At 47.8% G+C, this 27,884-nt stretch overlaps 1 protein-coding gene across 29 annotated transcripts; it reads right to left on the reverse strand.

The window, feature by feature from the left end:
- Positions 1-27,223, reverse strand: Tpm1 (tropomyosin 1). Of its 29 annotated transcripts, none has more exons than XM_052713149.1 (10): positions 26,905-27,214; positions 25,660-25,785; positions 14,062-14,195; positions 11,533-11,650; positions 10,334-10,404; positions 10,007-10,082; positions 8,961-9,023; positions 8,604-8,673; positions 7,002-7,080; positions 1-856 (listed from the first exon to the last, which is right to left on the reverse strand). In XM_052713149.1, the coding sequence occupies exons 1-10, from the start codon at positions 27,016-27,018 to the stop codon at positions 823-825; spliced, it is 885 nt and encodes a 294-aa protein (XP_052569109.1). In that variant the 5' UTR covers positions 27,019-27,214; the 3' UTR covers positions 1-822. The 29 variants fall into 29 exon arrangements, with proteins under 29 accessions (XP_052569109.1, XP_052568992.1, XP_052569093.1 ...); XM_052713032.1 differs by lacking the exons at positions 10,007-10,082; positions 25,660-25,785 and adding exons at positions 9,483-9,558; positions 25,989-26,114 and having other exon boundaries at positions 26,905-27,207; XM_052713133.1 differs by lacking the exons at positions 7,002-7,080; positions 10,007-10,082 and adding exons at positions 9,483-9,558; positions 25,989-26,114 and having other exon boundaries at positions 26,905-27,206.
- Positions 27,224-27,884: the final 661 nt, after the last annotated feature.

The following is a 27,884-nucleotide window of genomic DNA, read 5'->3' on the forward strand; positions in this document are numbered from 1 at the left end:
TTTAGAAAATGTCCTACAATGTGCATTTTATTCCATATCATTATACAATGTTTACATATAGTTATAACTCTTAAGAAAATGCCATTTCTTTACCAATTATGTATGTAGTGCCTAGATCTTTTACCCTGACATGGAAAGCTGAAAAGAGGGGCAATCCTCATTGAATGCTCTCCCTGCTGAGCTGGAAGGGCCTGCAAGTGTGTCCAGCTGGGAAGGAATGGGACTCTTAAAAGACCAGTGTGCCTTTCAGACCCTTGGCTTTAATGAACACAGGCCTAAGAAACCCACAGTCTTATCTTGCAGTCAAACTCAAAACAAAATAAATTAGTGTTGGACAGAAATCTAAATTGCGTAATATTGAACAAAAGACCCGCAGGGGTCCTTTTGTTTAAAGTAGCACCGATCCACACCTGATCGTCTCCAACATCAATCTTCTCAGTGGCTCCACCTTGGCATTCTGGCTAGAAAGCTTTCTACTCTTGTGAGGCTTCCTACCTGGCTAAGCAAACCGCATGCTGAAACGCTATGAAGTGTGGCAATGTCAACCTGGGAAATGGCACGTTTAAATGATCAGAGACCCAACGTGGGTTTGCCCTTCTGTGTGTCTTTCCCCACCCCCTGCCCTAGCTGGTTCTCTGCAGATGTTTCAGTGACAGTGGTTAAAAGTATATAAAAATGCATCGAAGGAGTTTCCTGGTAAGCAGGTGTTTAAAAACAAACTAAAACAATGATAGGGAAATGAAAGAATGTGGCCGCGGAGGCCAAGGAGGTTTTCACATGTTGTTTAGCTCCAGTAAGGTCTGGTCCAGCATCTGGTGCATACTAAGGTTTTCTTCTTTGGCATGGGCCACTTTCTCTGTGATGGGATTAGAAAATTAAGTCATGAATAGCTGCATGTCAGACTCGGCAGTGGTTTGTACATTTAGGAAGCAAACATCAATCACACACAGAAGAGAAGCAGCCCTCCCCATGCTTAAGACGTCACTCATCTCCAGACAAGGCCCTGGGTGCACCTCCACCATCGACCCACCCTGACTTCAAGTGCAGGGTGTGTTTGGTGAAGGCTCACCCACTGCGTGCTGTGGGAACAAGGGAGGGGTAAAAACCAAATACAGGTACAGCATTGTTACACAAACTCAAGTTAATACCAGCACAGGATTCTGAGTTACAGGCAGTTAAAGATCTGGTAGCTGTACGACCTCACAGAAACAAAGATGACATAAAATAGGTTTCTGACCGCTTTTTAAATGGTTTATTTCTACTGCTCACAAACGGTTATTAACACATCTCATGCACACTTCATTAGGACATTCCCTTAGTATTTTTATAGTATCCTACATATTAGCATATCACCCATCAGATTCAAACACCGTTAATCTGAACAAAGCCTACCTTTCGACCAGGGGCTTCTGATAGGAACTCCTGTTTCCAAAAGCTATTTTGCCCAAGCATAGGTACACTGAATCGCATTTCAAACACTAGACATGTCATGAAGATGTTAGGAATACAACTTTGTAATAGATATTTAAAGCAGGACTCACAGACACGTCATGAAGATGTTAGGAATACAAATTTGTAATAGATATTTAAAGCAGGACTCACAGATATGTTATGAAGATGTTAGGAATATAAATTTGTAATCGATATTTAAAGCAGGACTCAGCTATTTAGAGGAAATAGAAAAAAAGGGGTGTTTTTTTTTTTTTTTTTTTTTTTTTGGTGGGGGTAGGGGAAGGGTCCTCATTATCAGTCAGTTCAAAGTGGACCTGTTGATGCAGGAAGGGCTGAACTGGTATAAATATTTTCACATATACATAATATATCATAAAAACTTTTGGGGTTAATGAGAATCTAACTGAGACATACAGAGGAAAATGAGGCAAGGCGGGCCTTCCAACCAATGCCTTCCTTCCCTTCCCATTTCTGCAGGGAGTGACGTTTTCAACCCCATGAGTCATCGATTTCCTGAACATGGGCTCCATTCCTAGAACTCGGCCCAAGTTTTTAATCCTCATTCAGGGCCAGCTTTAGTTCGTTAGTTAGGCGGCGGTTTTGCTCGAGTTGATGGTAGAGTTGATCTGGACAGGTCAGCAAGGGTTAGCAGAAAAGAGGAGACAGAAAGAAGAGGTTAGGTAGAGTTTGCGAGAGGCGGTTAACACACTGGAAAACACAGATACGAAGGACAGCAACGGTGTGCCCTGGCCCCACGGCCCTGTGCCCTGTGCCCTGCGAGGGTGCATGGCAAAGCCTGTCGGAATGGAGAAACCCGGGATCTTGATGGAGATGTAGAGCAGAGGTAAAGAGGTGCAGGATGCGAGAAGGAACCAGCATTCCTTCTGCACCTCATTAAAACCACCCTGTGAACTGAGCTATATGCAGTTTGGGACAACAGATTTGGGGACAGAGGCCAGGCTCTGCCAACTCATGCCTTGCTAGAATTCAACAGAGATTCTGCTCAGGGTACAGAGTGGTGCTGAGCTGGTACTACCATTTCTGCCCCGTGGACAGGTTTTGAAAAGCTTCCCCTTCTCTCCCTAGACACCGGGGCACACACAAAGTCTGAACTCTCCTCCGACTTTGATAGTGTACTACCCACAGCAAACAAGTATTTATCGCCACTCCACACTGATTCAGAACTTATCTGTGTGCTTCAAGAGGATGATGACATTCATGCTGGGTGCTGACGGCATGCATAAACTAAATAAAACTGGGCCAGGAGGATGACTCAGCGGGTAAGGTACTAGCCCCAGAGCCTGATGACAAAGTTTGATCCCCAGGTTCTACACAGTGGAAGGGAAAAAACCGACTCCTAAGAGCTGTCCTCTGACTTTCAGATATACATTGTGGTATATGACTCCCCCACTCTCACGCCCCCCAAAAAACCCTCTCAAACATCTACACTTGCCCAGTGTGGTATAAGCTTTATGTGGTGCCATGTAATCCAGTCAGGTGGTAAAGCAGTCCAGCACAGGACTCAGTCTGTGCCTGACGATCCAGGGGACATCCGCTGACAAAGAGGCTGGCCCACACTAGGAAAAGTGGGGTGCCTGCGACTGCTTTGGAGGATGGTGACTCTGTGGACCAGGGCATCCTACTCGATGATGTGGAGAGCCAACAATCCTACTGCCTAGTGATCGACCACAGCACTCACCGCTGGGAAACGGAGTGGGTCTGTCAACGTTCTCACATAAATGGCAGGAGGTGGGGGAGGTTGTTATGCTCCTTCTGTTTGTTGGGTAGTATGAAGAACTACATCCAACCCATGCCCTTTCCACTTATCTAAATTTTCTGAATATTCAACACTCCAGTCAGCTGTCACCTCCTCCAGGTGAGACTTTCTGTTCTCTGTTTGGCTCCAAACACACCATGTCTACCAGTGTAGACTCACCCCATTCCTCTCTTCCTACACAGCCAGCTTAGCAGAGCACACCCAGATCAGCTCTTCTGTTACCGTGCTACTTTCCAGTGTCTCCCATCTACTGAGAAGTTGCGAAACAGAAACCCCATGACTACATCCATCGTATCATCACGGGAAACTGCCACCATGAGTGGCAGGCAGACTGTCCCATTTGCTGAGCCCAAATGTTGGGCCATCTAGACTAGAACACTGGAGAAACCCTAGGGAATCCACGGCTTACAGGGCAGTGCTCCCCATCTCAACCCACTTTGGGCCTTGTTCCTTCTAGCTGCAAGGGAGCCGGGACTGAGATAAACTGAGGGCAGAGTCAGACACATTCTCCCTCCTGTTCTGCACAGACCCCAGTTGTCTTGAGGCCTCTGGTCTCAGAGCTGGTGGTGCTGTCTGTTTGGTTCAACCGGGGCTCTTAAAAGAGTTGCCGATACAGGCTGGCCCTCGCTCAACTAGAAGACTGCTGAGCAGATCCTTGATCAACTCAGCTTGCTGTCTGTGCTCCTGACGGACATACCTAAGCTACCTGGGTGTCCATTTGTTCCTATTTCCCTCACAGTGAACACTCATAGGTGTAGAAATCTCTGGGAGAGCCAAGAAATTTGGATCCCAAGATGCATTAATGTCAGCTCGGCAGAGCTCCAAGAGTCTTGTTTCCTCTGTGGCAGAAAGCTCAGAGAAAGGGCATCACTGTTACTCTGAATTTTAAAAAGAACAAGGTTCCGAAGTCATTGAGAAGTGGGCCCAAGGAGCCTCAGGGAAAGAAAAAAAAAAAAACAAACCCAAAAACCCAAAACACTAGAAAACTGCAGAAGCCTTGGCACCCTTCTATGGAGAAACACTGCCTAGATCCTAAAATTAGTCTACCATGCCATTAACTAAATTACTTTAATTCAGACCCATGTTCTGTTTTTTGTTTTTGTTTTTTTTAAATCCTTTCTGCTCTGAAGATTTCAGAGTAAATGACTTCCTTCAGAGTTTGCCCAGATTTATTTGAGGAGAGTGGTATGCTATCCCTATTAGGCTAACAAGTACCACACATGAGACAGACGAGGGCTATTCATACTTAAAACACAAGAACGGAGCCAGGCTTATGTTAAGAGCTAAGAAGCTAGAGGTCACATTGTTTTAAAGTCCGACTTCGGCTATAAAAGTTACCAAGCTAATGTTTGTGACTGAAATCAAGCATTGTTTCTTGGGGGTGTGTCTGTCATGAATCAACTGCATGGTTCATAAACAAGGGGAGAAACTCATCTCATATAAACACACCTTCTGCAGAATATACGCTGTGCTTCAGAACACAAAAATAAACCATGACTCAAATATAATTACTATTTAGAAATCCTATAATGTGGTTTTTGTGTTCAATGTGAAGGTATCTGCGTAATGAATATATTTAATGAAAAAAGTTTCAGCTCATCTCTGCAATAGGACAATAAATAATAACCATGACTTACAACGCTAGAATCCTAGTTCTTCACGAGATGCAAACCTCCTAGCTACAGAGTACAGGATGGCTACATGGACTTCCATTACGCAGCCAGGCAGCGCCATCTCCGTATCAGCACCGAGAGGATGCCACACCCCAAAGTAAACTTTTGGCAGAGAAAACGCTGCTCAGGCCAGAATTTGGTTCCCACTATCTACTATGTGGAGGAGGTTCTGAACCCCAACTGTCAGAACCATCACAATTCCTAAAACCATAGATACCTGGGCCTCACGCCAGTACCTGAAAACCAGGTATTCTTTTTAAAAGTTGCACAAGGAACTACCACTTTAAAAACTCCTGATGTCAGTATATAGTGTTCAGAAAAAAAAAAAATGTTCCCTTAGATCCATGAAGCAGAACCGTTGTTTTATTCAGTGTTGAGATGAAACGCCAATAAATAAGGAGTAAAAGAAGAGCGAACAGGAATAGCTTACAGTGTTTATTTTACACTGGGTGAATAGCTCCTGTACAATAGAAAGCACACTATGTGCCTGGCCCTAAGGTGGGCGCTAATGGAAACCCGGGTCAGCTGGAGAACAGACAGACGCAGAGCTCAGAGAGGTGGGACATCCAGCTTGATGAAGGACTCTTGGGAGGAGTGAAGCAAAGAAACTTATCTGTGTGAAAGAAAAGGTAAGAGAAAGAGGAAAAGTGGAGCAATGGAAAAGGAAGAGGAAAACCACACGGATGACAGGAGCAGTTGAAATGCAAGCAAGTATCAGGCATGTAAAACCCACTGCCAGCTGCCCCTGGGGGAGGTCATCCTTGGCAACCACTGTCTGAACCCAAGGCGGTCATGGGCCAACCTCAAGGAAGATCTTCAAAACTTTACTTTAAAAACAGAACTTACACTAAACTTGGCTTTGGGGACATTTCATCACACTCAAGAGTTCACCCCCCGGGGGGCGGGGCATCACATTTTAGCACTGGTGGATTGGTGGCTACAGATGACCTGATTCCACTCTTCATTTACTAATGGTGGAGAAGAGGCATGCCCATGTTTCCATGGTGACAGTCAGGTCTCTAAAGGATATTCTGGAACCTCCAAGGCAGCAGGCACAGGTCATGCTCCTGAAGCTACTATATTTCTGAATGGTTAAAGAAAGGCCACTCCCAGCTTTGATGGAACACAGCGGTATTAGAATGAAGAGCCCACTGTGAAACACTACAGGGGTTAGAATTGCAAGGGGCACAAGTGTGGTTAGTAATATGTAAATTAGCTGTGTATGTCTGAGGGTCCTCAAACAAGGCCGACTATTACTCACATGAGTAAAATATGGACCATTAACTTCCAAACTCATGTTGTATAAATGTTTTATTTCTTGCTTCTCTGATGTCAGTTGTGGCAAGCATTTACTGTGGGGTATTTTAATTCCATTCAATATAATAAACACAACAAATAAAAGACTTGGTTCCTCGGTAGACCATTCATGTTTGCTCTGGAATTCTCTTTTTCTCTCTCTCTCTTTTTAAAAGACAGGGTCTCACTATACAGGCCTGGTTGGCCTGGAACTTGCTATAGACCAGGCTGGGCTCAAACTCAGAGATATACCTGCCTCTTCCTCCCACATACTGAGATAAAAGCCATGCACCACCATGCCTGGCCGTGCTCCGGAATTCACTACAGGAAGGGATATGTACCGGGTCATGACCATTTCCTTTTCCTCAGGTTTTCAATTCTCTGATACTTTAAACTTAACAGTGTGAATTGAAAATGACCATATTGTCCTTCCCCGAATCTCAGGAAACAACCTGGTGTTTCTTCCTAACTTCCTGTACCACTGCATCACAGCATTCTCGTTATATTTGAGTCTGGTTTAAGGTTTTAGAAGGATAGTACTCAGGGCCATTCAGAGTCTAGTTCATCTCTTGGCAGAAAGAGGCCAGATTTGCATTTATGAAATAAAAGGATTCTGAAATGGTTTGCATGGACTGAATCCACTTGGCTTTTGTTAGTACAATGTGAAAAAGACCATGGCTATCCTAGGCTATGCAACCAAAGATGCCAAAATGGAGAGCACAGATTGAGAAGGGAGCCGTGGTGAGTTCATCACACAAGCGTGAGAGTGAGGGTGCAAGCAGGCAGGGTGCATGAACATTTACATGGAAGTCATATCGTTGAGAGCGTGGTCCAGCTCCTCGCTGATGGCTTTGTACTTCAGTTTCTGAGCATACAGCTCATCTAGGAGCAGGAAGTGGAAGGCAGAGGTGCAAGGGCATGGAGAATGGTCAAGAGATGGAGGGTGAGCAAGGGTGGCGAGGACGCCATCCCGACACGCCAGCAAGGAAAGGCAATGCATGGAGGGGTTGGTGCCGCAGCAGATGGCCAATGCAGGAGGCGTGCGATTGGTTTTTAAAGAAATTGAAACAAAAACAAAGAGAACAAAAACCCATTAGAAAATGAAATGAGAAAGACCCAATATGAAAAACACAACACCGAGGGTAGGTAACACCAATGAACCCGTTAAATCCTAAAGACACCCACAGAAGACTGTTTCCCCTGGTGGGTAATGGAACATCTGTCTTTTCACAGAGCTGTCTATTTACACTGGCGTAGTCAGCCACCTGCAGCTATAAGCTATGGGAGGGGGGTACACAGGCGGGGGGGGGGGGGGGGGGGCGGAGCTATCCAAAGGCTTCAAGTTCAATTTCCAATGACAGTCTGCAATGCTACCTTCAAACCGCTCACTCACTTCCCGCCCAAGCCAGACCATGGGATATTGATTTTTTGGTGACACTTAAATTATTCCCATGGTTCGTTCTCTCTCTCTCTCTCTCTCTCTCTCTCTCTCTCTCTCTCTCTCTCTCACTGCCTGTTGCTAGTAACAGAAGTCTGAAAAGCAAAGGCAGCCACAGTTAGGGGGGCTTGTCTGTGGTTTAATTTTGGCAATGGTGGTGGGTCTGAGCCTTGCCATATTCCTAGCAGGCTTGCACCCACACTCAATTCTCTCTTCCTCTGCTATCTTTCTTTTTGTTGTTGTTATTTGTTTGCTTGTTTACTTTTCTATTTCTTTTCCAGCAGGGTCTCATTAGCTGGCTTGGGATTCGCTATATAGCCCAGGCTGGTCTCAAACTCACCTGCCTTTGCCTCCTGAGCATTGGGATCAAAGGTGAGTATTACCAGGCCTGGCTGCTATCTTGATAATTAACTGCACCACCACCCTCCAGTCCCTCCTTCAACCCCTTCTGCCTGTGATGTATGGTATTTTTTTGTTTTTGCTTTTAAAAGTGCTTAAGTATAACCTTGAGACTCGGTGCTCTATTGATCTCTGCCCTCTGTCCTTTCAGGATATAGAATATTTTGCCAATGAATGGCTTAAAAAAAAAAAAGAAAACAAAACCAAGCCCTTCTTCTGGGCATACTTGGAAGATGGGTGTGTCTAAAACAAATCCACATTGTTCTGACAATTAGGAAATACCACTAGAGACAAAGAATATACCAGAGACACATTCATCTATAATTACTTCACTCAGTGAAAAATAGCTCAGACCCACTTCTCAAGTCCAAGAAGCTGGATGTAAGCTGTCTGGTGGCTGGCTAGTCACCCCGAGAGTTTCAGTGTCACAGGTGAAAACCCCAGAGGAGAGCCAGACAGGAAGTGCGAGAGCAAAATGGAGCGCCAGGGTGGAAGCCCTCGGATCCGAGGACTGCTTATCAAGACGGTTGTTCAACAAGGACTGAATTTAAAATGTTAAAGACCTTACCTTCTAAGTCATCGATGCTTTTCTCCAATTTAGTGACTGATCTCTCTGCAAACTCAGCCCGGGTCTCAGCCTGTAATGATTTAATTCATTTGAGTCAAGGTCAGGGAGATTCAGACCAGTAGCTACAGATAGAGGGGAAACCAGACACAGACGGACCTCAAGTGTCTATCTCCTGGGAAATGTCAGGTTCAGTCCCTACTGTGAGCTATGGCAGCTAGCGAACACTGGACATGAACTCCAAGAAAACCTCCGAACATGCCTGCTTTGGACCATCCGTCTCCAAACGACGGTGCCTTGACCCACTCCACAGAACCTTAATCACAATCCAGTCAGTTTCCTCCAGGCTCTCAACATTACCTCCTTCAGCTTGTCAGAAAGAACCTTGATCTCCTCCTCATATTTGTCCTCCTTCTGCGAGTACTGTAATTAGAAAGAGCGTTCCAGATGTCAGGCTGCAGCTCTCACACTCACGCCTTCTCACACAAGGAGCGTGCCAGCCCAACCAACAGATGTTGGGGATCTCCTAGCAGGTAACAGAACCTCAGGTATCACATGGCACACTACAATACATTCTCTGCTCTCTTGCCTATTGCTTTACATGGGATAAGAGTGAGATAACTTATCCACTTGGCACTTTGTGTCAATTAAATTGATGATTTACCCAACATAAGACACATTCTCTGTTAATCTTCTTTAAAACAAAACAAAACAAACAAAAGCAAACAAACAAACAAATCCTACTATCTAATAACCATTAGGAAATCATCTCAAAAATATCGTCCCTTGCTAAAATGCCTCCTGTGCGGTTATTTTCACCAGCCGGGCTTCTTTGGAGCAGCTCGTACAAAGGTGTCTCCCCACTCCCTGCTGCTGGCCTACCTTCTCAGCCTGAGCCTCCAGTGACTTCAAGTTGTTCGTCACCGTTTTCAACTCTTCTTCAAGCTCGGCACATTTGCTAAGGTTTTCGATCAGAAGCAGAAAGGGTGGGAGACAAGCCCAAGGAGCGAGGAGAGAAAAAAAGGAGAGGGATGGGAAACAAATGAAAACCGAGTCCTAGAGATGGCGGGGGGGGGCTGCCTTAAGTAGCCAAAGCACGAGGCACGAAGCTCGGTTTTGCCATGGGCTCTGCCTTCCACTGCAACAGCGGAGGGACAGAGGGACAAAAGCCAGCATGTCCGTCCGAGTTGTGACCATTTGGCTTCTTATTGGCCGCCCCTCAGAGTATTTATGAGGGGAAAAACAAAGAGCATAAAGGACCAAGAGAAAGCACTTGAAGCAAGATATAAACAGCAGAGGGTGTAGTGAAGGTACAGTCATTACACCAAACCAACCAGTAGCCATTGGAAGCTCAAAGCTGCCTGGGATGCAGTTAAACCTAAAAACCACACGTGAGCCATCAGTACCTTATCCTCGGCAGCCATTAATGCTTTCAAGGTCTGATCCATTATTCTTAATTGTTCCTCCAGCTGTCGAACTTGGCTGTTAGTGGACACAGGAAATGCACAAGGCCATTCACAAAATCAGTGCAGGTAAGGCATGCAGTGCCACACGCATTCACAGACACCCCACATGGTTCCTCCGTGTTCCACGCTCGTGGCTCATCCACAGGACTTTGAGCACACGAGGAACCCGGAACCGAGGTGGATAAATGTGCAGCTGCCAGAAGGTCATGCTGTTTTTAGTCACTGCTCTGCAGCATCCCCACATGGGGTGGCCATGAGCCCGCTTACCCTTCCGAGAGCTCAGCCCGCTCCTCTGCACGTTCCAGGTCACTTTCAATGATGACCAGCTTACGGGCCACCTACAGCAGGGCAAACAGCACATACACACACACTGTGGTCTTATGTACTTTGTGGAGGGGGTGGTTATAGGGTAGATTACATCCACTGACCCTAGGGATTCTTCTCTACAAATGGAATGCTCATCTTTCTGCAGACTAGAGACAAAGAACTCTCACTCAGCAGAGGCTGAGGCCCCCGCTCAGAGACCAGAATGGTTAGCTCTCCCCAGGTGGAGTCTAGATAATTACATGGCACCCAGAGCAATTCTCGGAATGAGAGAAATATGAAATCTGCAATCTTAAAAATAGCAGGATGATGAGACATAAGGAGGCATTTTAGACTGCAAAGGAAGGGGCTGCCGAGAGAGCATCAAAAATAAACCCAAGGGCTCCACCGCACAGAGATCTGCGCAGAAGGCGAGAGCCAGTGAGGTGACGGCTGCAAGGTCAAATCTGCAGCCAGAAACGCCACCCCAGAGAAAGGGTTCCTCCGAGGCAGCTCAACACCATGGGGCAGCTTCAGCCATGATGAAATCCAGAAAGAAAAACTGGAACCTACAGTCACTCTGGCTGTCATCATCACATGTCATTTCATAGGGACAATCACCAGAGACGACTTCACTGCAGACAGAGCCTGTGCTAACAAACGATTTTTACTACCTCGGAGAAGCCTCTATGAATCTCCCAAGCAGCTCTGTCTGTGGTCTGTGTTCTCTACAATGTCTGAACTGAAACATCTGAACCATGACAACAGGCCAGCTTCTTTCCTAAGGACCCAGCTCTCCCCTTCTTCTTCTTCTTTTTTTCCTCCCCGGAGCTGAGGACCGAACCCAGGGCCTTGCACTTGCTAGGCAAGCACTCTACCACTGAGCTAAATTCCCAACCCCCCAGCTCTCCCTTTTCCTGGCTAAAGATGTTTTTGTCCCAGCTTTCAGGGTGTGGGGAAGTGCTGATCTCCCCTCCTGGTGCAGATGACTGGCTGGCTTCATCACGGGAAGAACCAGTTTCTGCAGGTAAAGGAATCCTGCCTCTCAGAACCACCCACTTCTATCCGGGAAGCTGACTCTTACTCCCAGGGATCCAGACAGCATCCCGCTCCCCTGAGGTCACGGCTCTGAGTCTGTAAGGCTCTGGGCCCCAGAAACTGACCTCTTCATACTTGCGGTCAGCATCTTCAGCAATGTGCTTGGCCTCTTTCAGCTGGATCTCCTGAATTTCCATCTTCTCTTCATCCTTTTGGGCTCGGCTTTCAATGACTTTCATGCCTCTGGAAAGACAGACAAGCAGGAAGACCCACGATGGAGAGATGACTACTGCCACCGTGGAATATGAGGCTCTATGCACACGGCCAGCCAAAATTGAACAGAGAGCCGTTTATTTTCCCAAGCACGAAGCAAAACTTTCCAGGAAAGACACATATTTCTCTCTTCTCATTGTGAATGAGATCTTCGGGTGCACTTTGGGGTACTGGTGAAACTTCTAAGTCACCTATTCATAAATGGAAGGTGCTATGTCAGGATCCTAGTTGACTCTGGGCAGCATGGAAACAAGGGAAGCCACTAGGCTTTATTTGTTAAATGTAGATATTCTTCCCCTTCTCCCTTTTCCTGAGGGAAGTCTCAGACTAAAAATGGATGCATAGCCAGGTATGGTGGTGCACGCCTTTAATTCCTGCACTCAGGAGGCAGAGGCTGGTGGAACTCTGAGTTAGAGGCCACCCTTGTCTACACAGAGAGTTCCAGGACAGCCAGGGCTACGCAGAGAAACCCTGTCTAGGGGGTGGAAGAAAGAAAGAAAGAAAGAAAGAGAGAGAGAGAGAGAGAGAGAGAGAGAGAGAGAGAGAGAGAGAGAGAGAAAGAAAGAAAGAAAGAAAAGGAAGGAAGGAAGGAAGAAAGAAAATGGATGAATAGGTGTTGGGAGGTAAGACTGACACTGGATGTTATAACATGGTGGTATAGTTCAGAAAATGTTAACTGATCTAGATTTTACAGATTTATGGCATAAGCAAACCATAAATGGGTTTCACTTAGAAAAAAATTAAGCAAGTTTAAGTAAAGCATTGTTTTTTAAAAGGCATTGATTTTTATTTGATGTCTATGAGTGTTTATCTACATGTTTGTATATGCACTATGTATGTGCAGTACCCTCAGATGCCAGAAGAGGATGTAAAAATAAATGAGTTCTATATCCCTTTTCCTCCAGTCTTGTACTGCCAGATTGCCTTTAAAGTTCAGTACCAGGAAGAAGTTATGCACAAGACTACTCTTGGCTAACAAAGAAAAACTAAGTGGTGGTAAATAACAAGCTGAAAACTTTAGCTGACTAGCTTTCTTAGCCCTAAAGTCTGCAGGGACTCTTTATACCTGGTGCCAGACGGCAGGGGCTCACTTCAAAGTAGTGGTGGAGAAACAGACCTTCACCTGCCCACTTTCCAGCTGGGGTAAGGCATACCTGCCCTGTTCTGAGCTCACACTGCTATGCCATTCTTCAACCAATAGAATACTCTACTCTTATGAAGTATCTCCACACTTTGTGGCTTGTACAGCAAGAGTACAGATTTTAAAAGCCTTTCAGAATGCACGAGGTTAGCTCATATGGTGTGATGGTTAAAACAGATTGTTAACTTAACAGGATCTAGAATCATCTAGTAGACAAACCTCTGGGCACACCTGTGAGGGAGTTCTTAGATGGGGCTAGTGAGGGTTGGGAGACCCACAGGCAAGAGTCCCTGACTAAATAAAAAGGAGAAAGCTAGTCGAGCACAGCATTCATTGCTATCTGATTCCAGACTGTGGACCCAACGTGTGACCAACTGCCTCATGTTCCTGTCACCATAACTTCCCTACCAGGACGGGTGGTATCCCTTTGAACCACAAACCAAAACAAACTCTTCCTTTCTTAAGTTGCTTCTTGTCAGGTCTTCCATCACACTAACAAGAAAGAAATTCATAAAGCTGGCCTGTGTGAACCATGGTCCCCTTTACTATGACAAGGCTGGCTCTTTACATATAAGTCAGGTTACAGCAGGAGTAGGTGCAAAACATAATTGCGCCTGTGTCTGTGTGTACATATGTATTAAATCCAAAACATTTCACTTACGCAGAGCCTACAGATAATATCTGCTTTACCTATGCTTTCTCTCCTACCTGTTTGGCTACCACAGTTCCTTTCCCTAGGTCTGAGACTGTTTGGTATATATATTATTTTATTTGTTTTTTTGTTTGTTTGTTTGTTTTTGTTTTTGTTTTTCGAGACAGGGTTTCTCTGTGTAGCTTTGCGCCTTTCCTGGAACTCGCTTTGTAGACCAGGCTGGCCTCGAACTCACAGAGATCTGCCTGCCTCTGCCTCCCGAGTGCTGGGATTAAAGGCGTGCGCCACCACCGCCAAGCAATTTTATTTGTTTTTATGTATTTGGTATTTTGCTTGCAGGAATGTCTGTGCATCATATGCATGCCTGGTTGCCTGCAGAGGCCAGAAGAGGGCATCAGACACTCTAGGCAAGGGTTACAGAAAGTTGTTAACTGCCATGTGGGTGCTGGGACTGAGACCAGGGTCCTCAAAAGAGCAGCCAGTGCTCTTAAGTGCTAAGCCATCTCTCCTTCTGTGTGTGTGTGTGTGTGTGTGTGCGCACAAGCACAGTGCACACGCACACACAGGAGCTGGATGGTGTAGTCTCACCTCTCACTCTCGTCTGCGGCCTTCTCAGCCTCCTCCAGCTTCTGCAGGGCTGTGGCCAGACGCTCCTGAGCTCGATCCAACTCCTCCTCTACCAGCTGGATGCGTCTGTTCAGAGAAGCTACATCAGCTTCAGCCTAGGCAGAGAGGGAGACACTTCAGAGCTGGGAGGAAGTGAGGGTGGTACCTTCAGAAACTGGCCAGGACTAAAGTGCTGGCTCCAGACAGGAAGTCTGGGGCCTGATGTGAGCTATCTTCCAGGGAATTGCAAGCCCCGACCAGCTCAAGTCCTCCACACAGGAGCATCATGCTTGGAAGCACACAAATCTAGAAACAACTCTCAGCAGAGAGAGGGCCATCAGCAACTCGCAGGCTCGCGGGATTGCAGGGCTCTGTCCTGCTCCAGCGCCCAGTGCCTTGCCTTTCACCTGTTGGTTGAAGGAAAGCGTCCTCACAGCTGAGGGCAGGCTCAGCCACAGAGTCCCTAGCAGTTATGATCAGAAGTCGGGATGCCATGTTTCATCCAGCTATCCTTTCTCTGACAAGACTTCTCAAAGGAGCTTTATAATGAAACTGAATGTTTTAAAATCCAGTGGTTTTAAAAACACATACCAGGAAAATTAAAAAAACAAAACCCCAAAACCAAAACAACAAAAACCATACCAATGGAGATCTAATGACATCTAGAAACTTCCCCTCTGCCCCACCTTTTCAGTAACCTCTTAGGAAGAACTGGTCTCACTGGAACAGGGCCAAGATAAATTTCCCAAGGGTTTTTTTTTTTTACCTAAGCTTACTGGAATTTCTTAAAAGTCAAGGTTGCTACAAGAAAAGTTTCACAGGCCTAAGGAGAAAAGCAACGTAGATACTGTTTTTATTTGGAACTTAGCTTTGAATTAAAGATTTTCTTTCTTGGGCGGGCAATGACTGCTTCCTGTCGTAAGAACTTTTGCTCTGAGCCTGGGAATACTTGCCTCACTGTGATAGGAGCTGATCCTAGACTATTTACCCGATAGAGAAGGTGGAACTTGCTAACTAGGTAGCAATTATTAATCCTCATCCATTTTGAACCTGTGTTCATCAAAGGCTGATGAGTCCTTAGGATATTCAGGAGCCAGTTTTCTAACAATCACAATACACACTTGAGAGCCCAGGCTCCTAGCTTTCCACGTATTGGTCTTTAAGTCCAAGGCATCTGCTCTCCACAGACCCGGGCTCCATGTCTACTGAACTGAGTAAGTAAAAGCACCCTAATTTAAACAACGGCAGCTTTCAAAGCTCATGAGGAAACTGGAAAAGTATGTGTAGTTAGAGAGAGGCGGGGATCATGGCCTTGCCTTGAGTCACAGGAAATGAGACCATTTAATTCCGTGCAGGTTTTATCTGGAGAATGGCAGTGAACAGTGCATCTCCCACCACCATGAATGACTGCTGACTTTTTTTTTTTTTTAAATATATAAACACTTTAGACTCACTTATCTCAAAGAAAAAAAAAAAAACTACTATGTAGTAACCGGCTGCCAGAGGCAGGAAGCAGGGCCAGCCAGTGTGAAATGAATGGGGGGAACAGTTACAACTGAACCATCCCACAAGGTCAATCCTTATCAAAGAAGAGGCTGGAACTGAGCCAAGCTGGGAATGTCCTGAATGACCGAGTTTTTCCTTGAAGAGTAAGGGGATTGGAATAACCCATTTCTTAACGACAGAGAACTGCCTTTGAAAGACTGTTCCTTTATTTTTTTATTTTAATTTTTTATTTTATGTGTTATTAGTGTTTTGCCTACATGTGTGCATATGTACCACATGTGAGCTTGCAGTGCCCATGGAGGTCAGTTCCAGGTGCCCTGGAATTGAAGTCAGGCATTATAGATGGTTGTGAGCTGCCATGTGGGTACTGGGATCAGAACCCAGGTTCTCCACAAGAGCAGCAAATGCTTTCAATCTCCGAGCCATCTCCCTCAGCCTCTATAATTGGAAATATATACATATTGAGGCTATAGTTTTGGGTCAGGTTAAATTTCTTCATCTTGCAAGTATTACATTTCTAGGAAAAATTCTATTCCTTTTACAAAGAGGAAGGTGGGCGTGGAGACAGAAAACAAAAACAGAAACAGAAAATCGACTGGGATTAGTGGTTTCGGGCAGCTCCCCCTCTTCTTTCTTTTCTGACACCAGAGTGGAAGTTTCTGGGCTACCTCCTAGTACCCAGTGCCCCAAGTAAGTCTAACATATATGGACAGATCCTGACCAGCATTAGTTACTACAAGAAAATCAGCCATTAGACAAGTCATGTAAATCATTTTTTAAAAGGCCAAGAAATGCTGGTATGGATTGCTCTAGAATGCCTAGGTCATGTTCAAAAGTACCCTTCTTATTATAATGCTATATAATGAAATCATTATTATTTAATATAAGAACAAATACCCTCGCTATACCAGCTGTTGGTGAGTCAGAGAAGTGTGGGCAGGATTTTAAAAACACTTCTGCAGCATCCAATTCTAAGTTCCCTACACTGGAAGCAAACCTCGAGGACCCTACTCACTCACAGGATGACTGCTGATGTGTAGAGGTGGGAATGAACTGGGGCAGGTAGAGCACCAGAGAAGGCCATGACACCCCACATTCACTCTAGCCTCTCTGCACACAAGGGCCCACCACATTAGGTCACTTCCTTCTCTCTGCCCCCACCCCCTCTATACACTCTTCCCGCTGCTATTGATACCGCTCAGCTGAACGCTGCTTTGTAAACGTCCCTCACACCCTTCCCCCAGCACGTTTTTTTTAAGAACTCCAAACTCCCTGACATCCAGGTTATTTATTGTCCTCCAACAAGACCAGCCAAGGGTCAACACAGAGTGCCTAGGCAGTGGCCGGGCTTAAGGACTGGTTCCTTTGGGCCCGTTTTGGTAGAGGCAACTGGCACACGGCAGTGTTTGGGGACCACATCTGGAAGAGGCACTTGAAGTGTACCTAACAAAGCCCCATTGTTTGAACTGGAGTAGAACCTGGGCATCACACAGGGGCCACCACTAGCTGCATCCAGGACCCCACAGGGAGATGCACCCCACTGGGAGATGATGCACCCCACTGGGACATACATAATAGAAACAAAGACTCCCAGGTCCCATGCCTACAGATTAGGACAGCGAGAAGGGGCTGGGACCACGATGTAAATGGCAAGCCCTTCTCCTCTTCCATCGCCGCCCAAAGAAGCTGGGAAGTCATGCAGGAGCTGCCCAGCAAGCTGTCTACAAAGACCAAGAGAAGGCCCTCTGAAGTAGAGTGCTAAGGCAAGCTCGGGAGTACCCCGTCAGTGCAATGCGAGGCAGGACTGGAACCCAAGCCAAAGCTTTGGATTCTCAAATGTGAGATTAAGGACCCTTTGGGATTGGTGGTTCTCACCCCTGGAGTCTTGCTCTCTTAGACACCAGAGTGGAAGGTTCTCTATCATCCCCGGACCTGCAGCGCCCCGAGTGATTTAAGAGATTGTCTGGACAGATCCTGGTTAACATCAGCAAGGCACCTCAATTCTTTTCTGAAGGCAGAATGTCCCAGTGGGTAACCAGAGGCTCACCCAAGGACACTGCTCTCTAACTCTCAAGGATGGGAACTTGAGATTAGTGCCTGGGATTCACTAACAGACCACCTTCCTGAGGGGTGGGGGTGGGGGACCCTGTTCTGGCTCCATGGGCTTCCTTCTGCTGGTCTAATAGTTTTGAAGATCTCCTCAGAATCCAAGACAAGTTTAATTTCCTAATAAAAAAGTCCCATCTCTTATTCTCTTCCCATTTTGAGACTCTGGTGTCCAGGCTGACTGGTGATGCTCCTGCCTCAGTCATCTCAAGGGCAGAGATTACATGCATGAGTTACCCCGATTTATTATGTTCTGTGTTTCATAGGGCCACACCTGTCACCTTTACCAGCTTTTGTTTCCGGTTTGGGTTTTCCCTCAGAGTTGAGGCTTTTCTAGATATTTCCTGAGGGCCTTGGGATCACAGAACCCAGGTCATCTTAAGTATCTGTTGCTGTCTGTCAGAATGAGCCTACTGCCCTGTGCCTATCTGTTAAAAGTGGACAGAAATAATAAGGCATTTGGGGGGGGGTCGAGACCCCAGATGCAATTATTCCTAGGTATGTAAATCACTCTTAGTGCACTGAATTAGGTTTCTTCTAACAGTGGACCCATATATCAACACTGTCAGCAAAGCCTTTCCAGTTGTGTTGCTAGTTTCTTTTATTTCAAAAGTACTACTGGATCCCAACATGTAATAAGTTACTAAAAAAGGAACTGTTGTATTGGGGAGATTATGAGCCCTGGTTAAACCACCACCCAGTGCTCACACATGTGAGATCCTTAGTGCTCTACATGCTCCCTGCCCCCGGAAGCACTATCTCCCACCAAGGAAGTTCTGCAAGCTCACCATTCCGACCCTTTCGCCCTGCCCCCAAACAAGGAAGTGGCTACCTTCAGAAAAACACAGGCACACACCATTGCCCTATCCAACAAGGTAATATGTAGAAATCAAGTGTTTCCACTCCGACCCAGCAAAATGTGATTCCAAACCAGACTTGAATAAAGCCTAAGATTTACATGAAATTCACATGTTTTAGCCAATACAGAAAGAAGAAAATCTTTTACTCTGAAAGCCAATGCTCTAGACTATATTTCCAAAGTCCTGACTGAATCTGAGCGGAGCCTGGAATGATCAAAGGTCAGATCTTTTATTTCATGTAAACTGTAGTTACAGAGAGGGATTCACCCAGCTTGCTGTGTGAGACCAAAGTGACTAGGGCCAAGCTAGACTTCTGCCCTTATATGGTCAAGAAAGGGGGAAAAAAACACAAGGACCACATTAGGGGCACTCCCATGGATAGCAGATAAACACAACCTCTTCTATCTGGGCCAAAGCCTGTAATTTGTGAGGCATGTTTGTATAGCAAGAGAGGAGAGAGTGAGGTACTGAGGTGCCTTGCTGTGACTGCACGGGGTGGGGTGGGGTGGGGTGGGGGAGCCCCGAGTATTGTCAGTCACAGCCACTCTGGAAGTGCCAGGGCAAGCCTAGAGCACACTCAGTTTCCTGGTTCCAGAAGGAGCTGCCCATGCTGAAGAGCCAGGAAAGGGCTGGGGACTTCTGGAAATCGGTTATTTCCCATGATTAATAAAGTTATCCATTAGGAACCTGCCCGCCCTTCTAAGTCTCCTCATCTGCTAGGTTCTGCCCAGAAAGCTGGAGAAAGAAGTGCCCTTTTTTTTTTTTTTTCTACTTTAAACACACATCTCGACGGCCCACAAAACCCTTAAGACACAAGACCTAGAGTCAAGCATTACATCAAGAAAGGTCATTTCATTCCGGGATTCTGAAGGGCCCACACACCTTGGGAAAACAAACAGGGAGTGGGTGATATCTGCTTCTTCCAGGGCACACACCAGTTTAAGAGGGCCCATTAAGTCTCTGCCTGACTCTCGGAGCACCTGAACCCGGGCCAACGCCACACTGAAATATGTTCTGCAGCGGCTCATGGCTTTGTCACCAAACCTTAACCTCGGCTGCCAAGAGAAACTGTGACTGCTAGCTTAACTCACAGCCTAAGTTACGCCTAATAACTGCTTAACTTAGCTCCATCCGTATGTAAGTTCCAGTGTAAGAGTCAGGTGTAGTCAGCAATTTGCAATTGTCTCACCCGTTGCTCACACTCAGTCTCTACTGGGAATCCTGACCAATCACCCTGCTAGAGGATTCCTGAAAAAACGATTTTAAAATTTCTTTACGAAGGATTTTGAGCTGCTCAAATAAAGGCATTACGTTTTGAAAAGAATGAAAGCTCTGTCCTTAGCGAACTAGCCTGGGGAGGCTGTCACAAAAACAAACAAACAAAACAAAAATGTGCAAAATAGCAGGTGTGTCTTTTGTGTGCACCACCAGTCGGGGCCAGGAGTCCAGTAAGGCTCCATCGCCACAGTCCTTCAACCTGCCCGATTCCCTTCCTAAAACTGAGAAAAAGAATTGTTGATTGAAAGCATTAAGTGGGGGAATTTTATGGTTAATGAAGTGAGCAGGGCCATTTTTAGGAGCGCCTGCCAAGCAATTACGGTCAAGAATGCTAGGCAGGGTGGTGCTGGACACCGTGAATCAAGGCTAGTTTAAGCAGTACTACGTTCATCTGCGGAGCCGCGCTGTGATCTCTACATCTCTACTGACCACGTTTGACTCACAGGCAACCAAAGCACCAACAGTTGTCCCCAGCTAGAGAGGAGATGGCCAAGATTCAAATCCTGGCAAACTGGGACCAGTGCTCTGCCTCACTAGTTTTTTAGCTCACTAGTTCTCAGTGGTTAGCCAGGCACCGATCAGAATTCCTACATCACCAGCCACCTTGAGACCTCTACAGTGGGACTTCCGCTAACTAGTCCTATCAAGCAAATACTGCAAGTTATCTTTTGTCTACTATTTTTTTTAAATCTTCATCTGCATTTTTATCTTAAACTTCCTCTAGTTGGGCCTTCCTCTGAGGAAGACTCCCTTGGTTCTCTGTATTTTATACAAAACATGTTGTGGAGTTTCTACAAGACGCCATGCAACCATTACAAACTCTTGGCCAGGAGGGATGACTCAATTCAGAATAGTCCTGTGTATATTAAGCACAGCTGGACACCATATTATTGTTTGTCATAAAATTCCCAAGGTGTTTGAGTACCTTGATTTAAAACACAGGCGTGTAAGCGTGTATACACACACACACACACACACACACACACAGGACCGATAAATATCTAATACCTAAACTCCCTTTGGAACCCCGTTTCTGTTGATGGATACATTTCCTTAGGAAGAAAGGAAGCCAGGTACTACATTAGACAAGGAGGAGGGAAGGCCGGCAAAAGGTATAACCAGTAACTGTTTACATCTGGCCAACTTTTCCAAAACTCGTAACAAAGGGATATCTGTTGTAGAGGGACACCCAAGTAGGGAGATGGGAGGGCTAAGAAACCTAAAGCTATAGTTTGCAAGCTATGAAGCTAGCTCAGAACCTGGTACTGTCGATGTCTTTAACCTCCATAGAGAAACAGCCTCTAGGAACGACAGGATCAACAGAGACAAAAGTCCAGCATCCGCAGGCCCCGAAGTCCCACAGTGCTTCTCCCCAGAGACTGATCTTTAAAAGGAGGGACGCCTCCTTCCAACCCCAGTATGACTAAATAAATGCCAGCAGCGCAAAGTGCGCATCCCTGGGACACAATTCATGATCACCCCAGAAATGTAGTCCTCTCACAGGAAAAATGCCGCTCCCAGAACCTTCTCAAGAGCACTCTTGCTCCCCACTGGGGGTTTTGACTTTAGACTAGGGAGTTACACAGGCAGGACCGAGCAGCCGGGTGCCAGTTGGCCTAGGTGCGCCAGGTGCGGCGTGGGGCCTCGGGGTGATGGGTGGGTCCCTTACGGTCTCCCGCAGCTTCCGCTCCTGATCCAGTTCGCGCTGCAGGCTGCCCGCACGCTCCTCTGCGGCGTCCGCCTGCTCTTGCAGGCTCCGGATCTTTCTCCGCACCGCCTCCAGCGAGCTGCTACCCGCCATGGCGAGGCGGCGGCTGAGGCTGCGCTCTGCCTCCGCGCTCTACTGCTGCTACTGCTGCTGCTGCGGCTGCAGCTACAGAACCCAAGTCCGGCGCGTTCCGCCCAGGCCGGCTTTGCAACACCGGCGCCCCCTGCGGCCCAGAAGCAGCCCGGAAGTCACGGCCCCGGGGCCGCACCAGAGAGCCGCGGGCGGGTGCGCGAGCGCAGAGGACGGGCGCGGCTGGCAGGCGGGCGGGGCACGGCAGACCCCGGGAACAGGCTGCCGGTGGAACCACTGCGCGTGCGCGCGGGGACGCCTGGCTCTGGGCTGCTTCGCCTAGAGCGAGGCCACCGCAGGAGGGCGTTTGCTTTCACTCCGCTGCGCCTCGGTGGCCACAAGTAGAGGGTCTGGATGTTAAAGCCTATGGCGACTCCTGCTGGTCGCTTGGAGAGCTCCGGAATCCCGATTACTGAAGCTGAGCCAGGCTGGGAGTCTGGACCCTGAATGTTCCCTAAAGGAACTGTTTTGGTCATAAGGAATGCCATCATTCTAAATGCTAAAGGCCATGGCGACTCTGGCTGGCTGTTCTGAGCGCTCAGTAATCCCTACTTCACAGAATCCGAACATGGAACTTGAAGCCTATAGTATGACTATCTTAAGGGAAGTGGTTCTTGTAAAGAATCCTAGAACACAAGCTCCAAGACTACAAGTACCCCAATACCCCAATTATCTCACCAAGTGCAAATTACTATCTGACAATGCGCAGTGGTTAGACTGTTCGAAATACAGCTTTTCTAGATTTGAATCTAGCTCTTAGGTCTCTGCTGGCTTTGGACAAATGACTTCTCAGGGCTTCATCTCTTAAAAACGAGTATAATAGTACAGGGCTCTTCACAGGGCTGTTGAGAATTATCAGATAATATAAAACACTTAACAATGCCTTGCATATAGTTAAGAACTCAAACGATATAATTAAACAAACGCAGGCACTACCTTAAGAGTTTGGTGGGGCCCCATGTCCTGTTGTGCAATCTCAGTCAAGGCAAGCATCCTAACCTTCCCTGGCTTCAATTCAGTCTGATATCTGGAATCTGATAAACCCAAGCTGCAAAACTACAGAAACCTGTGACAGAACCTCTGGTTACTAGCTGCAAAGCCACACAGATACAATCTGGAAGAAGCCATCTGTCAAGTCTCTGGGCTTTATATCCTCCTGCACCTTTGTCAAAGAGAGCTCTTAAAGTCAGTCCTGGACCTATTTAAGTGTGTGTGTGTGTGTGTGTGTGTGTGTGTGTGTGTGTAAACAAAGGTAGAAAAAGAAAACACTCCTGCCAAGGCTGTCTTCCAAAACCAGAACACCTATGGCATTCCTAGTCCCCTCTGGCCTCTGTTGCAGAAAACAAGCCTCCAAATTCTGGCTAGAGCCCTCAAGTCCTGTAGGTGGAGCCTCTTGCTTGGTTTCCAAGCCCTTGGTCGGCTGAGCAGTGGTTGGTACAGCTCCTCCCCAAAGCTCACAGACGATCTGCCTCCAACCTTGAGGATGACCAGACAGGGCATCTGCAACCGTCCAAGGGCAGGCAGGGAAAATGCTGGCCATTTGCCAATGCAGTAAGCAGCCACCCTAGTGACTTCATGTCTTGCTTTTCAAGCACTAGGAAGTCAGTTTCGGGAGTTTATTTTCAAGCTGATGTCACTACTGAAGAGCTATGGGCAGTTAGTTGTTCGGTTTAGCTACAGGATGGAATCCCTTGGTTATTTAAGAAATACTGTGTCTGGGTCCCATCCCAAGAGATCCCAGGGGGGAAAACCCGAGTTTAGACAAGCCTGAGTCAGTACACTAGGTAGAAGACCTAGAGGGAGAAAGACTCATGTCCCAAAAATATCAGCTCCATCAGTTACTGGGGGGAAGGAGCCAAGATAATGGAGTAAAAATCCAAAGCAGACTGCTGGGGATGCTAGCTAGCTCCTGTGTGACAGCCTTTTAAACTGAGGAAAACCTGTTTCTGGAAGACTAGTTTGTAAAGTAGGTTGGTAAATTGGGAAAATGTTTTTAGCAATAATAATAAAAAATGTATTTTTTTAACACTAGAGAGTAAAATGTCCTCACTGCAATGCTTCAGGAGGATGACTTCTCTTCCACCTCTTCCCTTTAGTGACACAGGTCGTTTCCTCTTCAAGTCTTAGCTATTTCAAGTGAGTCAAGATCTCTCTAAATATAACGAGTCCTCATGAACCTCCTTCAACATTCCTTATCTCCAAAGAGCTAAGGGTGTTTTCCAGAGGTAGATGATCAATACACCAACCAAAAGAAACTGAGAAGCACACGCTCACACCATATTTAGAGACAATTTTCCAGCACATAGAAAGAACCAAAACTGGCTTTAAGAACCTCCCTCTCCTCCTGGCCCCGCCCCCACAGCTGACTTTAAATAGCCTCCTTTCTACTTCTGACCCACCCCATTCCAGTAGCCCCCCCCCCCCCACGATTTCTCATTAAAGACATGATTACCACTCCATAGTTACAACAATTATCATCCCCTCACCTCCTTAAGAATTATAGTAACATTTTTCTTTCTGCTTTCTTTCCGCACTGGGCTATTTGCAAATTCCCCGAATTCCTTTCCTTATAAGGAATATCTCTCCTAGATCTATCAGCGGCTCTTTTGAAAAACCTAAATAAATGTCCTGCAGGAGGATTTGGGGGAGATGGGCATCCTCCATTTAACATGTACAAAGCAGACATCTGATCCACATTATACAAAACTGGCTCAGAGTCGTGAAGGCTGTTCTGTTGTTGTTCTTTTTCTAAAGTCAGGTAGGTTTTAGTATGAGTTTTAGCCAAGCAGTGCTTCCCGAAGCCTCCTTCCCAGGAAACTTAATCGTCACTGAAAGTTTTCTTTTGTCCGATCCCAGTTGTTGGCTGGTTTAGACCACCCATTTACCAAGAACACTGGATAAACCTCAAGCCTTTTGGGACACAAAAGGCCTTGCAGGTTTCAAAAACCCTTGGGTAATCTGCATTACACATTATCCAAAAACACAAAACCAGAAAATTACAAACTGCTGTCAAACTTGGGGGTTCGACTTCTGGGTGTAGCTTTCTCTGCTACTCACACATTCTTGGAATTGTTATCAGCTTCCCAAGGAATTCTTTTCTAATTGGGCCTCTAGGCTTAATTGGCTTCTCCAGTGGAATGTAGTGGTGTGAAAAGAAGTCAGTCCTTTGGAAAACTGACCCTCAGCTTGACTTTCTACACAGAAGAGACTAACCCTGTAGTTAAGATTCCAAAGGGCAGTGGAGAGGGTGCTTAGCAGAGTTGGAGCTGTGTCTATCACCCCCTGGAAGTATGCCGTGGTTGTCAGAGGCCTGACAGGTGGGGGTGGGGCGGGCAGGGGGCAGTCAGCTCACTATGCCATATAAAGCACTGAGCTATATATAACTCCCTGCGTACTTTCTGGATCTAGTGCCTCAGACTGCAGACCCAAGCAAGTATCATCTTCCCTGGGCAGGTCTTAAGGCTTGCCTGAGTGAGAAAGAGAGCCTCAAAGTGTCCCTATAGTCTTCAAGCTTAGCCTTTGAAGTAAAAAAGTATGAGTGCATGTAAGGGCCAGGCTCTCTGTATCCAGACTAGGCCCATCATCGGAAACCACGGGGGGGGGGGGGGGGGGGGGACGACTAGGTATTCTGTTTTGCACAAACCTTGGCGATGACACACACTTCAGAGGTTTTATACCAGCAGGAGGCGAAGTTCACCTCCAGAAGTCCCCATTTCAGAGGCTGTGTTCTCCCAGCTTCTCACCCACCCACCTCCAACCAAAGGGGAGGAGGTAAAGAAGAGGAAAAAAGAGAAAAAGGAACGGATGAAATATAAATGAATGTGCGCAGCGGCAGTCAGAGGTGGCATCCATGCTCTGGGCCATGGCCAGGCTGTGTGCAGGTGTCCGGCAGGAGGAGGTTTACCTCCTTCCTTTGCTCTGCAGCCCCTGTGGTGACCCCCAGAGTGGCCACGCGGACAGGAGGTGAGGGAGGCAGTGTGAGCGTGCACTTACATCTGTGGCCTTTTTCTCCGCCAGCTCCAGCTTCTCCTGGGCATCTTTGAGAGCCTCGGAGTATTTGTCCAGTTCATCTTCAGTGCCCTTGAGTTTCTTTTGCAGTGACACCAGCTCATCTTCCAGCTGGGAGTTGGCGGTGGGGTACGAGGAAGGGGAGATGGGGGTGGGGTGCGGCAGGCAGCGTGATCCCGCAAGGTGCGGGGTGAGGGTGCACAGACCGTAAAGGACAGGGACAGCGGGAGAGAGAGAGAGAGGGAAAGACAGGGAGGGAGAGAGAAGAGAAAGTTAGCCATTCGTGCGCCGTGCCACGCCGCGCGCCCGGGTACCTTGGCGGCGGTCTCGTCGGCAGCCAGGAGGCTGTCCTCTGCCTTGTGCAGCTCCTCCAGCACCCGGTCCCGCTCGTCCTCCGACGCCCGCAGCAGCTTCTCTTTCGCTGCGATGTCCTCCTCGAGCTGGGGGCAGCAGCGAGCGGGCGCGGGCGGCCGGTATGGACCGGGTGTGAGACACACAACAAACGGGTGCCAGGTTGGCTGGGGCCCTGGGGCTGAGGGATCGCTGCTTTGGGGCTCAAGGGACCCTAGATAATCTCTCTCCCGGAGCTGGAACCTCTCAGTGACTCATCTCGCACCGCCCCCCCCCCCGCCCCTCCTGGGACCACACTCTCCTGCCGAGAGCTCAGAGAGCTCAGGTCCCCGACTTGAGGGGTTGCAGAAACACGCCCCTGTTTGGCTAGCTTTCCATCTGTGTCTTCCATTCTGTCCCATCTTTGTTCTTAGGAAATAATTCAGCGACTCCCCTCTTCCCTCCAAAGTCTCCATCGCATGTTCAAGGGCTCTTTCTCCCCAACCAAAAAGTCCAAAGAACTCCGGACACTCTAGGACTTTTTGCCTTGCCCCGCTCCCCCGCCCTTCCCTCCGGCTACATCGGGAATTGGTCTCCTTTCTCTCCCTTCCTCTTTCAAAATTGATTCCCAGTCAAGAACCCCTCTAGGGAGTTCATGGACCTCGCGGACCGTGGGATCCAGAGAAGGGCCACAAGCGTCCTTGGAGGAGACAGAAAAGTTAAAAGTAGCCTAACTCGCGCTGCTTCTTCTTCTTCTTTTATTTATTTTTTTTAGACGCGCGCTCCTGGACACCTTGGGCTTGGGATGGGATGGGGAAAGGGTGCCAGCTCCGGTATCGGGGGTGACCCACCGACTCTGAGTCGGGGCAGTGGGGGGTGAGGGTGGGGGTAGGCGCAGACCTGCTTGCTCCGGTCTTCCGCCGCCTTCTTGTCAGCCTCCGCCTGCTCAGCTCGATCCAAGGCGTTCTCTTTGTCGAGCTTCAGCATCTGCATCTTCTTCTTGATGGCGTCCATGGTGGCGGTGGCGAGGGGCCCTTAGGCAGCGTAAGGAGCGAAGACACGAGCGCTGTGGGGTGGCCGAGACGGAGTGCGAGCGCGGAGCTGCCTGCTGCTCTCTGATATGTACTTTCCCAGGGGGGCGACCGCATTCCTCAGGACAGCCAATACTTTTTTGGAAAAGCTTGTTCCTCCTGCCCCCTTTCCCAGTCTCCTGCCTCCGCCCCGTGCCCCCTCCTCGCTCCTCCCGCGGGGGCCGCACGCCCATTCGCTGCCGCCTGCCGGCCTCCCAGTTGACGGTGGATATGACTATATATGGGGACCCGAGCCTCCGAGGCGGCGGCCGGGCGAGGCCGTCCTATTTCTAAACCTGTGCGCCTGGGAAAGAGCGCCCGGACCTCGCTGGAGCGGAGCCCGGCGCTGAGCGAGAGTCTCTAGCCACCTCCCAGAGCCATCGCCTGGCCATCAGGATCCCCAGAAGAGCCCTCTTGGAGCCACTCGGGATTCTGGGAACAGGGCAGGTGGTGTGTGCGCACCGGTCTCACTTGGCGTCCAGATTCTGGGGTGCTCAGCCTAAGACCTGGGGGCCACCTGTCACAGCCACTGCACCTCGAATCTGGGTCTGGGAGCTTCTCAGTACCCAGCGGCGCTCTTCCGGCAGCTCTTGGCCTACCAGGTGTAGACCCGGGCTCTTATGTTCTGGAAGTTTCAACCAGAGCAGAGAAATAGAGCTGGAGGAAGGTGTGGGGGTCATTCCTGACTCTCTGCCCTTGCTGGTGGACACAATGACAGCGAATAGGTCTCTTGAGTCTTTTCACCAAGATGGGGGTGGGTAATAAAATACTTGAGGGACTTAGGGCCCAGTTGGCGGAGTTATGTGCATA

This window comes from Peromyscus californicus, unplaced genomic scaffold (genome assembly GCF_007827085.1).
Source record: "Peromyscus californicus insignis strain IS unplaced genomic scaffold, ASM782708v3 Scaffold_11__1_contigs__length_118956290, whole genome shotgun sequence".
Taxonomy (NCBI): Eukaryota; Metazoa; Chordata; class Mammalia; order Rodentia; family Cricetidae; genus Peromyscus; species Peromyscus californicus.

Bases quoted from the DNA above. Each gene is read 5' to 3' on its own strand.
- Tpm1 (XM_052713133.1), bottom strand. From the start codon at position 27,018: ATGGACGCCATCAAGAAGAAGATGCAGATGCTGAAGCTCGACAAAGAG. The intron at 9,559-10,333 runs GTAAGCGGGCTC...CGAAAACCTTAG, and splicing joins CGGGCTGAGCTCTCGGAAGG to CAAATGTGCCGAGCTTGAAG. The intron at 857-8,603 runs GTAAGGTCTTTA...ATCCCATCACAG, and splicing joins AAGCATCGATGACTTAGAAG to AGAAAGTGGCCCATGCCAAA.